The sequence below is a fragment of the Alnus glutinosa genome, chromosome 7 (assembly GCF_958979055.1).
Source record: "Alnus glutinosa chromosome 7, dhAlnGlut1.1, whole genome shotgun sequence".
In the NCBI taxonomy this organism is placed as follows: Eukaryota; Viridiplantae; Streptophyta; class Magnoliopsida; order Fagales; family Betulaceae; genus Alnus; species Alnus glutinosa.
Genome location: NC_084892.1, coordinates 22,884,470 through 22,897,097, shown reverse-complemented (window position 1 = coordinate 22,897,097; position 12,628 = coordinate 22,884,470). Strand labels below are relative to the sequence as shown.

The following is a 12,628-nucleotide window of genomic DNA, read 5'->3' as shown; positions in this document are numbered from 1 at the left end:
ACTTTAAATCTTGATTCCTCTCACAAAAAAAATAAATAAAAAAACCTTTAAATCTTATTATAAAATAAATGTTTTTACAATTTTTGGCCAACTGGCCCCCTCCTCGCTTTTAATTACTCTTACTGTACAAGAGTGTGGAGTTTTCAAAGTAACAAAAAAAAAAAAAAAAAAAAAAAAAGTGATTAGAGTGAGTGAGTGCCGTAAAAGCACGCGCCAAAAAAAGCAGTGGCCCTCCCGTCTGTCTCTTTGTACTTTGCTCCTTCGCTGAGCACCACCAACAACACAAAACCAACTCTCGCTCTCTTTCTCTCTCTCTCTCTCTCTCTCTCTCCAACAGGATTTTCTCTCTGCATGAAAATCACACAGCCGGCTATGATTCCAATTCGCCGGCCACTCTTCACCTAAACCAAAAACGGAGAGAAAGGAATTGGAAAAAAAAAAAAAACACACACACAATCTCTCGCTCACCGATATTAATTTCATTATTTTACAAGTTCTCGTTTGCGGTAACGCTAAGAATTTTGTTTTCTTAAGGGACGATTTGTTTGGAGGTGAATTTAGTAGGAAAAAAAAATATGCTGGATCTTAATCTGAGCGTAGGTTCATCGAATTCGGGCTCGGATTCCAAGGGAATGGTGACGGAGAAGCTCCGACAACTCCCCGGAAGCCCAAAGGAGAGCTCCGGAAGCTTCAATTCCTCCACAGTCAGTGCCGGCGACGAGGGCTCCACCTCCAACTACGACGCCGCTTTCGCCTACAGCTTCAGCATTCTCAAGAATAGCAGCGCCGAAGAGCTCGACAAGTGCAACCGTACCATTCAGTTGTTTCCGGCGACCGGAGCCGGAGAGGAAGAGTCATACGTGGTCGGGTCCGGGCTCGGGTTCGGTCAGTCCTTGCGGAAGGAGTGGCTGGATCTCACCTCGAGTTACGGCGGAGTGGGCGCGGAGGAGAGGATCGTGGCCCAGCAACCGGAGGAACAGCCACAGCCACAGATACAGCAGGTGAGGAAGAGTCGGCGGGGGCCCCGGTCTCGGAGCTCGCAGTATCGCGGTGTTACGTTTTACCGAAGAACTGGAAGATGGGAATCGCATATTTGGTCAGTGATTCACAACCGTAATTTTATTGTTATTTTAATCATTCTTACTATAAAGCTCTGATTAATTAATGTTTTGCTATGTATACTCCGATCGTTTTCGCTGTGGTTTTACTTTCGTTTGGTTTTAAGAGGGCCTTGATTGTGCTTTTTTTCTGTGTAGGGATTGTGGGAAGCAAGTGTACTTGGGTAAGGAAAAGTTTGCCACGTAGTAATTATTTTCTTTGTTTCAGTTTTGGTTGTTGATTAAGTTAGAAAGAAAGTCGGTAACAATAATCTCGGTGTTTGATTATTAATTGGGTTTTCTTGATTTTTTTAGGAGGATTTGACACTGCTCATGCTGCGGCTAGGTATAAACAATTGTGTTTGTGAACTCACATTGTGATGGTAGTTTCATTGTTTGATGTGAAAGTATCTCGGGGATAATCTAATGGGAGTTTTATGGCAATTGGGTTATTGATCTCAGGGCGTATGATCGGGCTGCTATCAAGTTTCGTGGAATGGATGCAGATATCAATTTCAATATCAGTGAATATGATGAAGATATTAAGCATGTTGGTGAATGAATTTAGCCTATTGTTTGAAACAGAAATTGTTTATTGAGATTGTTAGTCATATAGCAATGATTTTCTCTGCAGATGAGTAATTTTACCAAGGAAGAATTCGTGCATATCCTGCGGCGACAGAGCACTGGGTTTTCGAGGGGAAGCTCCAAGTATAGGGGAGTGACACTTCACAAATGTGGGCGATGGGAAGCTCGAATGGGGCAGTTTCTGGGCAAGAAGTGAGTCAGCTGAATTTTGCATTCCTGAATGTGGCTTTCAGTACTTTCTTGTTATGTTAAATTTCATCTTAAATTATTATCTCCCACTATATAGTGTAGGGAGAAACTGAGAGTGTTGATTGAATAGGTTTATGGGAACAGTTGGGAACTTGGTTTTCATTGATTGCTTCCCTGCAGGTATATCTATCTCGGGCTATTCGATAGTGAGATGGAGGCTGCAAGGTCTTACCGATTGTATATGGAATCTCTATTGTACTGGGTATCAAAAATATTTAACCTGTTTTGCATTTAACTTGATACGATCTTTTGTTATCGGGATATCAGGGCATATGACAAGGCTGCCATTAAATGCAATGGAAGGGAAGCAGTCACCAACTTTGAACCAAGCTCATATGAAGGGGAGATTATGGCTGAGGCCGAAAATGGAGGTACTTTTTGTTGTTCAGAACTCATTTTGTTTGGTTCTTATCTTTGTCTTCTGGACTACTTGTGTTGTGTAGAAACATTGCTTACCCTTCCTAAATAAATCCTTACCTCATTTGCCACAGAAGGCAATCAAAACCTTGATCTTCAGTTGGGAATTGCTCCCCCTTCTTTTTCTAATGGGGCAAAGGAGAATATCAATGCGGGGGGTCTTCATTTTCAGCATGGCTGCGAGGACATGGCTATCCATGGAATGTCACCAATGGTAATGCTGCAATCAATTTGTAAAATTCCTCTCTCAAGTTTCTGCGTTTGTATTTTTCGAATAGGTCCTTTTGATTTTGTATCTTTGTTTGCTTCACAAGTGGGGTTAGGTCTTTCGTTAGCTTCCTTAGTGAACCGTCATTGCTCTTTTGCAGATTGAGAATTCTGCCTCGGCATCGGTAAGGGCTCAACGGCTTCATGGACCTGTAAAGGCATCTGAGCACCCTCCAATCTGGAGTGGCGTGGATTCTAGTTTCTTTACTAGCTATAAGGTAATTTTCATTCAGTCTACCGTTACAAGTATAAATTTCCTGCATGCTAGATGTCAATAAAACCACATCGGTCCCTTTCCCATTTCTCTAATTTATGATGCCACTACATTGTTGTTTACAGGAAAGAGCAACGGAGAAGAGGATGGAAGTTGATACCTCACCAAATTGGCCATGGCAAATCTGCAATCCTTATGGTGGGGCGACTCAAGTACCTTTCTTCTCTGCTGCAGCATCATCAGGATTCCCTTCAACAAGCACCACTTTGCCACCAGCTGCTGTTGGTCAACACCCCTTTCCAAATATAACTATCCATCAACCACCATTTTTTGCCATCAGTGATCACCCGCACCACCAAAGTATCCCCCATTTCCACTGTAGGAGCTGAAACCAGTGCCAGGAAGAACATGGGAACAACCTGGAAATCTTCTATTTTGTTTTGAAAGCAGAAGATGGGTACGTAGGCAAACTAGGAAAACAAAAAAGGAGTTGTAAATGAATTTGTTTGTTAATTCTGGGTTTTTTTTTTTTTTTTTATATGAATATATGATTCAATAGGTTGATAATCTTTTCTTCCATGTAAAGCTTATCAAACTTAAGGACCTTAGCCTGGTCGCATGGGTATATTTGGATTTTTTTTTGCCTCCACATGGATATATATGCCTAGTCTTGTGGTGCATAAACGATCTGCGCAAGGCGGCTCTGAATGAATGTCCTGTGAAATGATTTGAGGAGAAAATGGTTTCACTTCAAAATATTGGTCATGTTTGAGGTTTGTTTATGCGTGCCTGTTAAGATCTCTTCTCATAGGCTTTTTAGGTCACAGTTTCACTTAATTTGTTCGATGCCTTATCCTATCTCCAATGCCCAAGCAGTTATGAATTTTGCCATCATTATCTAGTTAGGGACATCCCTTGCAAAATGCCCTTGCTTTAATGCAACCTATGAACCTACGGCTACACTAATACATTTGTTCGATGCCTTATCCTATCTCCAATGCCCAAGCAGTTATGAATTGTGCCATCATTATCTAGGTAGGGACATCCAACGCAAAATGGCCTTGCTTTAATGCAACCTATATACCTACGGCTACACTAATATATTTAATGGAAACTCACCTACAATAACCCAAACGCATATAACGCCGTCTACCACAAATCTCTCGCATACCAGCAATTTGTTGTCTAGCAATTCGAACAGTAAATGTGAGAGAATTTTTATGAGCTCACCAACTCTAATAGGACAATGAATTGCTTCAGACTTATTCTGACAAGTAACCTCATAAGAACTCTATTATATTTATTACTTGAATTGCTAACTATTTAAAATAAAATTGCTAAAAATCTATCTCAAAAGACACAAAATTGGCCCAACTTAAGAGGTTACAACTACGTCGTACTTCTATGGAAAACAACAATGATACCGGGGGAGTAATTCTTCATTGAGGTTCCTACCCATTGAACTCTTTTACTACAACGATGATCTTAGATCCAAATTTAGACCTCATAATACACTGACCTTGCTGTTATTTGTTTCACAAATCACAACTCATGATACATGGTAAAAACTCATTTATCTATTAGTTTTCAAAGATCGTTTTACAATTAATCTAAAATTAAGAATATTTTGAATGCTTTCTACACTCACAAATATCACTATTAGCGGCTATAACGAGCACCTCTTTGCAAATGTTAGTTGAGGGAGAGGTAGAAGGAGAGGGAGAGGGAGGGGTTTAACCCAACAAATATTCATTAAATTTTTAACGCTGGTAAAAGGAGTAATAGATAGAGTAATCAAAACTCTGTTTAAGCGGGAAGATTTGCTTGTCTGTCAAACATCCATAAAACTTTATAAATTGTACTTGAAAATAAATAAATAAATAAAATAAATCATATCAATCGTATTTTCCTCGAAGTTTGAGTTGATCAGAATGGTAATTGTCTTGTTCCTTTTTCCTTCTTTTCCTCCTTTTCTTCGTCCTTGTATCTCTAACTGAACGCCACGTGTATGACTTGGGGTAGCTCCCCGGCCCGTCCCACAGCTTAGCTTAAAGTAATTCCCGCGTTCCTCGGCTTTGCATGAGCTTCGTACAACCGGGCAGCGTGAAAAGCCTGCTTCTGGTTTCTGTACTTTGCATTATATCTCTTCCTTTAACTCAGAGTCAGACTCTCTTCCCCAACTTCATGGCTACGGCCTACGACGACGACCCTATGACTTGTTCATCTTCTTTTTTGCTTTGTTGGGCTCCATGCTATGGCTATTGCGCCCTATTTTGCCATGGCTAGGAATCTTGTACAAAGCTGACGATACTTTCAGGGCAACAGCAGCAAGCATAGCTGCGTCCTTGCTGTCGATCGATGGCGTTCTGGAGTTTCCACGATGGGTATTCAACATGACTCTATTAAAGGGTGCGCCATGCCTCGTGAATAATCAACTCCCTCCATCCTGTCTCTGATTTTTGGGATGCTTTTCTCTCTCTCTCTCTATCTAGGGTCACAGGACCCCCTCCTAATTGGTCTTTGCCATGTACTTTCACTGTATCAATACAATTAAAAAATAAAAAATTCTCAAATTATGCACAATTTTCACATAATTCAAACCCGTTAGATGGGACTTACATGCATAAAAATTATACAAAAATAGTTGTGCATGAATCACTCTTCATTATCTTTTTTTTTTTTTTTTTAATGCTTGTCTCAATAATGAAGAGTGAGAGTTTTTTATTTTTTATTTTTTTTTTATCACTCTTCGTTATTGAGACAATAAAAAAAAAAAAATTATTCAAAAAAACTTCTTTAAAATTACAAAGACCTTTTTTCTTCTGAAAATCAAAGATATTTTTTTTTTTTTGCTCAAAGCTTTTTTTTTTACAACATAGAAAAAGAATCTGGTTAAAATATATTTAATTCTCAACTTTAATATGTCACATTTTTAATAAATAGCATTTTCCAAGTGTTTCATTGTAAAGAAACCCAAGTTTTATAATTTGAAAATCTACAATTTCAATTTATTTAAAAATAGTAATATTATTTAGTATGCAGTTATATAACTGGGATGCGATAATACTGAAAAATCAACTCTTTTTATTTTATTTTTTTAATAAAAATTAATTTTTATTGTCATGTTATCAAAATTGTCTAACATTCATATACTAACCTACTAAATAACATTTCTCAAAATGAAAGAGGCAAAAGAGGATGACAGAATCAATTAGATGGGATAAATATCAACTATTGCTACATGATTTATGTACCAAAAGACTATGTATATATATTATATATGATGTGCTTGACCTACAAAAAGGAACAAAAACTCACTCTTTCTTCTTCTTCTTCTTCTTCTTCTTCTTCTTCTTCTATTTACTCTCAATTCAATGAAGGCAAGAATCAATTTAATTGACTTTGAAATGGAGACCGGAGAGAATTCTTGTTGTTATTAAGTCCAAAACTTATTCATCCAAAAAAAAAAAAAAAATTCCAAAACTTCGATCAACTGGCATGGCCTGTCTAAACATTAATGAGTGAGACATGAAAAGAGAAGTCGAGAAAAGAAGGCCGACTCATGTTAATTGACTGCGAGTCGTCTGTGACAACGTACGTACTCTGCTAAAAGGAGGTCATCTCTTTAAAATTGGTGACGCCTAGTAATGAGTTTTCATATAATTGGTCGATCTGTTTCATAACCTTTTAACGCTCTAAAAATAAATGTACACGAAGATTGTTTGGCTCCAATTAGAAAAGAAGAAGCAGTCGATCGTTTTCAGGGAAATTGTCAAGTTCCATGCACGCATGCATTTTGGAGGGTGAGCTTTGAACAGGGCTAGTTTTAGAAACCTTGTTTGGCTTAAAATGGAGAATGCTGGAAGCTGCTAGTGCTGTCCGCCTTGATATTGACGCATCATCCTTCTCGGTCTCCGCCCAACCATACACAATGACCGTACCGAAACAAACGTATAGCTAGCCAAGGACGACGTTCTTAATTGCTTAGTATGTTAGCTGTGGCTAACATCGCCTGGGCTGGCCTGTGAACCCAGCCTTAACTTCATGTTAAAATAAATAAAAAGGCTTGTGATCAGTGAGCCCTCATAGTGGGAGGACTCTGGGAGGATCCGCATGGATCTCAAATTGTTAGTAATTTAGATATATAGTTAATATGATAGAGTTTTTATATGGTTCACTTGTCTTGGTAGAGAGACAAGATGCCCAAGATCTACTTGGACAAATAGGCCTATAATGTTAAGCAAATCTCCATGTCAGATAATGCAACAGATATTCAAATACAGCCAACCACATGTTTCTTTGCACTCCAAGAAACACCGCAAAACCACTTGTAGATCACCGATCACAGGGAGAACCAGCTCGGTCCGAGTCACAATATACATTTAATTGAAGAGAAGACTTAGAATAATGAAGACAATGATCAATAGTAACTTTAAGATGTCGAAGTACTCCCTTTGTAGCTGTCCAATGCTTATCTGTAGGAGAATATATGAATTGACATAATTGATTTATCAAAAATGAAATATCAGGCCGAGTAAGTGGGCAATATTGTAGCCCTCCAACAATGCTTCGATATTCAATAGGATCAATCAAGGGAGAATCATTATTATTGACTGTGTTTGAATATTTGTTGCATTATCTGACGTGGAGATTTGCTTAACATATAAAAGCGCATTTACATTTACTATCTCGATTGTTAGCAATACGAATAGCAAAATTGATGAGAATCTCAATTTATACTTGAACGACTCACATAAGGTTGTATGATGTGTTTGAGATTGCGATTTCATAGATAAATAGTGCGATTTTAAACTAAATCACAAAAAATAAATCGTTTGGGAATCATTTGGGGGTTGGTTGGGGTGGGCCGCGGCCACCCCTAGCCCATTGGGGAGGCGGCAAGCCACCCCAAAGGTGGCACCAACCACCTATAGGGGTGGCTCGCAGGCCAACACCAAATTCCATTTTTCAATTTTTTTTTTAAAAATAAAAAAATAAAATAAAATTTGAAGTTTTTAATTTTTAATATATTAATATATTTTTTTTATTAAGAGTAACAAGTGTCGCATTTTTATTATTCTGGCATGGCAACCTAATAGTTTATATTATATTTGTGGACGGAAAACGACTTCAGGAAGTAATTTGTAATTTTTACTTACTACAAGAACCTTATAATTATTTTTTATACCACAAGAAATGATTTGTAATTTAAGCCAATCATAAAAACCAATAATATAATTTTTCCTAAAAATTAGAATACTTTCTAACAACATTCATTTGACAATGCAATGTGCTTCAAACATACTTTCACAATTAATCAAGTACAACTTGTTTGGGAATCAGACAATTAATTTAGGGGAACATAACATCCTTTTTGTCTCGTAAAGAGAGGGTGTTAATTATTATCTAATCTCAGGTAATGATGAGACATCCCAAACATAAATCGAATGTTTCGATTAAAATGGAAAGTATAATGAAATGATATAAATAGCAAAACAGAAATAGCATGGACAATCAATTATCTCGTTTGGCACCGAGGATTCTGCATGTTACATGCATGAAGACAGACAGTTCGGATGGAAGAAATTTTTGAATGCATTTGTGATTTTGTTTTACTAGAATAATCTGTTCTATTTTTTTGATTGAATTATAAAAATATTACTGTATTGTGAAAAAAAAAAAAAAAAAAAAATAGTGACAAAGACCTCATGATCGACTTATATTGTTCAACAATTTTTTCACGACACTTAATAATTTCTTATTTTAAATGATGGGATATTCCCTATTGAAAAATGCTAGAACATCTCCTGGTGTTCTCCTAGTGTTCTCTGCAATGGCATAGATGTAATTAAAAAATTACATCTATGTCCTTTTGGATGGCATATATGTAATTTTTTAATCAAAAAAATTACATCTATGCCATTCCAGGAGGACACCAGGAGAACACAAGGAGATGTTTTAACATTCCTCATTCCCCATTACCTCTATTTCTACTCAAATTTTATTTTCTCATTTTTTCTTATCTAAGGTAAGTTTAGAACCTTTTGTTCCTTTAAAAAAAACATAATTTTTTTACAAACTAACTTCTAATAGTGATATAAGTCCAGGGACGGAGCCAGAAATACTTATGGGCAGGGGCCAAGAGCCAAAAAAATATTATTGGTTGGAGCCATGCAGTAGACTAAATTTTATTTTTTTCCCTTATAAATATTTTTTTACCTAATATTTTTTTGTTGTTTTTTTGGAATTGAGGGGGGCCATGGCCCCTGCCAGCCCCCCCTTAGATCCGTCCCTGTATACGTCTAGCTCTTGCATGTAAGAATCACATATTTTTTTTAATTAGATGCACTTCTCGATCACATGCTTTTTTAATAGCTTAAAGAGTGCATGTCGCTTTTAGATACTGGTTTATACAATTAGGAAATTTCTGTCCCTCTTTTCAAAAGCCTTATAAATTAGATTTATTATTATTATTATTATTTATTTCATTAGTTTCATGGCTCTATTTATTTTAAAACCTTTTTGGTAAAAAAAATTTTCCGTGGTCGGCAGGCACTTGAAAAAATTAATTGGTCAATTATAAAACACCTCATTTTTTTCTATAAAATAGTTTACATTTTTTTTTTTTTTTTTTTTTTTTATGGCATTAAACATTTTTCGTTTGAAGTCTCCTCAATTAAACTTCTTCTCCGCGCAAACATCCGCACTATAATACACCCAAGACAACACTAACAATGGTGTCTGAGAAATAAATAAATAAATAAATAAATATATATATATATATATATGGCCACCCAATAAGAGAAAAAAAAAATGGTTTTTGAGCCTTCAAACATTTGTTCTTCCGATTTTGTTATTGCAATTAAAATAAGCATGTCATTCTCATATGCAAAAGAACACGTGGCATTTTTATAGACGGAAATGGAGGAACTTTCTCGAACCCAATTTGAAAAAAATCTTTATCCCCATGCTTGGTGCTAGCTAGAATATAATGAAACAACCAAACGCATTCCAATTTTTTTTATTTTTTTTTTTATTTTTTTATTTTTTTTATTTTAAGAATGTTTGCCTATGTATTTGTTTTGGTCTACTTATCCATTCAAAATAAATACATTAACAAACAATGCAAAACATATATAAAATATTTTTCAAATTGTATTCCTGCTTTACTTTTATAGATTATGAGCTAATTTATTATTTAAAAAAATAAAAATGCAGAGCGTGGTCGTATGGCCACCCTCAATAGAGAAATAACATTTCTCTTTCAAAAATAGCATTATGTTTTCGTTAAATCCTAATCCTAAGGTTACTAGAATTCATTAAAAAAAAAAAAATCCTAAAGTTTAAAAAATTAATGAATCCTGATATTACTAGAAAAAATAATGAAAAATAAATAAATAAATAAATTTCGAGATCATAAACTCACCGGTAGACATTATAAAGACGGAAATGTTAAACCTTATGCCAATTCCTCATCATCAACAAAAGCTTCCTTCCAACCTAATCCTCTTTAGGAGTCGTAACCTTGATTGCATCTTCTTATTAGTTAGAGCCAAGCCCAATCTAATTAAGAATAAAGTTTAAATCACTTCAAATAAAATAGGTTTTCATTACATTAAATCCACCTCGATCTGCCAATAGGTAAGAACTATGGTTAATTTGGTTTTTGTCTAGTGCACCAGAGTAAACCTAGATGTAACCTTTTAGAATAAAAATTACAATAACAACATCATAAATCTGCTTGTGTTCTTCCAAACTATCTACCAACATTGGATACTCACAATGGTGTCTCATGTATGTTTTGACCAAGTGCATGGGACTTGAAATTAAGATGATTTTTCACAAATGCTTGACCACATAGCAAACTCCTTTCTCGGTCTCTGAATTTGTTTAGGTGAGATGGGATCGAGTCTCTAAGTTTGTCTAGGTGGGATGGAATCGGGTACAATGAGCTGTCTGAATTATAAAGTCTAGGCTGAGTCTAGCTATAATAATAAAACATTGGTTGTACAGTCCAACAAATATGATGATACCGTCCAAGTATACAGCATGCGCACTTTTCAAAAGGAAATTTGCAGAAGACTTCTGTGGAGCCCATGTATACAGAGACCGGCATGAGTGGGATAAGATTTTTTTTATAAGTTTTTTTTTTTTTTTTTTTTTTAAATGAATGAATTTTATAACTAATATAATAATCTTGCAAGCTGGACAAAACGTTAACTCAACAATGGTTGCTGTGGCCAATATTACAATGAAAGCCATAACAAACATGATCTCTATTCTCTATACTCTATAGTATGTTCAATGAACGGCAATGAAATAGAAAAGAGCAGCAGCCTTTCTGTCCGCTTGGAAATTAATGAAAAACAAAAATGTGCAATCTAAGCACATCAAGTTCATCAATAATGTTATAGATTCAGACAACACAAATTGAATCAAATTGGAACCAAAAGGCATAAAAAGTCGTTTAATTTTCCATAAACAGTTTAGAATTGATCGGATTCCGAAACATCCGAACCTATAGTACCGTCGCTTCCGCCACAAACCCCCCAACAAGTTCTCTCCAAAAGAAGATTAAGGAAAAGAAAACTTGGCTCCTAAACGACATCGTAAATAGGGGACTAATCGTCCTTGTCGCTCAATAGAGAAATAACATTTCTCTTTCAAAAATAGCATTATGTTTTTCGTTAAATCCTAATCCTAAGGTTACTAGAATTCATTAAAAAAAAAAAAAAAAAAAATCCTAAAGTTTAAAAAATTAATGAATCCTGATATTACTAGAAAAAATAATGAAAAATAAATAAATAAATAAATTCCAACATCATAAACCCACCGGTAGACATTATAAAGACGGAAATGTTAAACCTTATGCCAATCCCTCAGCATCAACAAAAGCTTCCTTCCAACCTAATCCTATTTAGGAGTCGTAACCCTGATTGCATCTTCTTATTAGTTAAAGCCAAGACCAATCTAATTAAGAATAAAGTTTAAATCACTTCAAATAAAATAGGTTTTCATAACATTAAATCCACCTCGATCTACCAATAGGTAAGAACGATGGTTAATTTGGTTTTTGTCTAGTGCACCAGAGTAAACCTAGATGTAACCTTTTAGAACAAAAATTACAATAACAACATCATAAATCTGCTTATGTTCTTCCAAACTATCTACCAACATTGGATACTCACAATGGTGTGTCATGTATAACATGTATGTTTTGACCAAGTGCATGGGACTTGAAATTAAGATGATTTTTCACAAATGCTTTACCACATAGCAAACTCTTTTCTCGTTCTCTGAGTTTGTCTAGGTGAGATGGGATCGAGTCTCTGAGTTTGTCTAGGTGGGATGGGAACGGGTGCAATGAGCTGTCTGTATTACATGCAATATGAGTAATTTATGTGAGAGGATACTCGAACCTCCACCTGCCTGTTCAAACAGGTGTTCAGGCAATTCGAGCAGGTGCTTGAGCTCCCTGTTCGAATAGGTGAGACTCAGGTACCCTCTCACCTAAACAGGTGTTCGGGCAATTCGAGTAGGTGCTTGAGCTCCTTGTTCGAGTAGGTGAGACTCAGATGCCCTCTCATCTAAACAGTTCATTGCACCCGATCAGAATCCATTTAGGAGATTTTGAGAGTACTTTGATTGTATTAAGACTTTGAGAGTACCAATAAACCTTTGAGGAAAACAAAACTCGGGAAGTATTTCAAATAGTTTTGTAGGAACAGCTTAAATGAGAAGAAATTAATTGCAAACAAAAAAACTTAGGTCCACCTGGCTCATGATCAATGACATT

The 12,628-nt window shown here is 35.9% G+C and overlaps 1 protein-coding gene across 4 annotated transcripts; it reads left to right on the top strand.

The window, feature by feature from the left end:
- Window positions 1-261: 261 nt before the first annotated feature.
- LOC133872243 (APETALA2-like protein 3) lies at window positions 262-3,516 on the top strand. Of its 4 annotated transcripts, none has more exons than XM_062309701.1 (10): window positions 262-1,096; window positions 1,257-1,282; window positions 1,413-1,443; window positions 1,560-1,647; window positions 1,732-1,877; window positions 2,055-2,099; window positions 2,202-2,305; window positions 2,429-2,565; window positions 2,720-2,836; window positions 2,958-3,516. In XM_062309701.1, exons 1-10 carry the CDS (start codon window positions 576-578, stop codon window positions 3,219-3,221), a joined length of 1,479 nt encoding a protein of 492 aa, XP_062165685.1. In that variant the 5' UTR covers window positions 262-575; the 3' UTR covers window positions 3,222-3,516. The 4 variants fall into 4 exon arrangements, with proteins under 4 accessions (XP_062165685.1, XP_062165687.1, XP_062165686.1 ...); XM_062309699.1 differs by having other exon boundaries at window positions 264-1,096; window positions 2,426-2,565; XM_062309703.1 differs by lacking the exon at window positions 2,055-2,099.
- The last annotated feature ends 9,112 nt before the right edge of the window (window positions 3,517-12,628 follow it).

Coding starts and splice junctions, on each gene's coding strand:
- LOC133872243 (XM_062309699.1), top strand. CDS start 576: ATGCTGGATCTTAATCTGAGCGTAGGTTCATCGAATTCGGGCTCGGAT. Junction 1,444..1,559: donor ACTGCTCATGCTGCGGCTAG/GTATAAACAATT, acceptor TATTGATCTCAG/GGCGTATGATCGGGCTGCTA. Junction 2,566..2,719: donor TCCATGGAATGTCACCAATG/GTAATGCTGCAA, acceptor GCTCTTTTGCAG/ATTGAGAATTCTGCCTCGGC.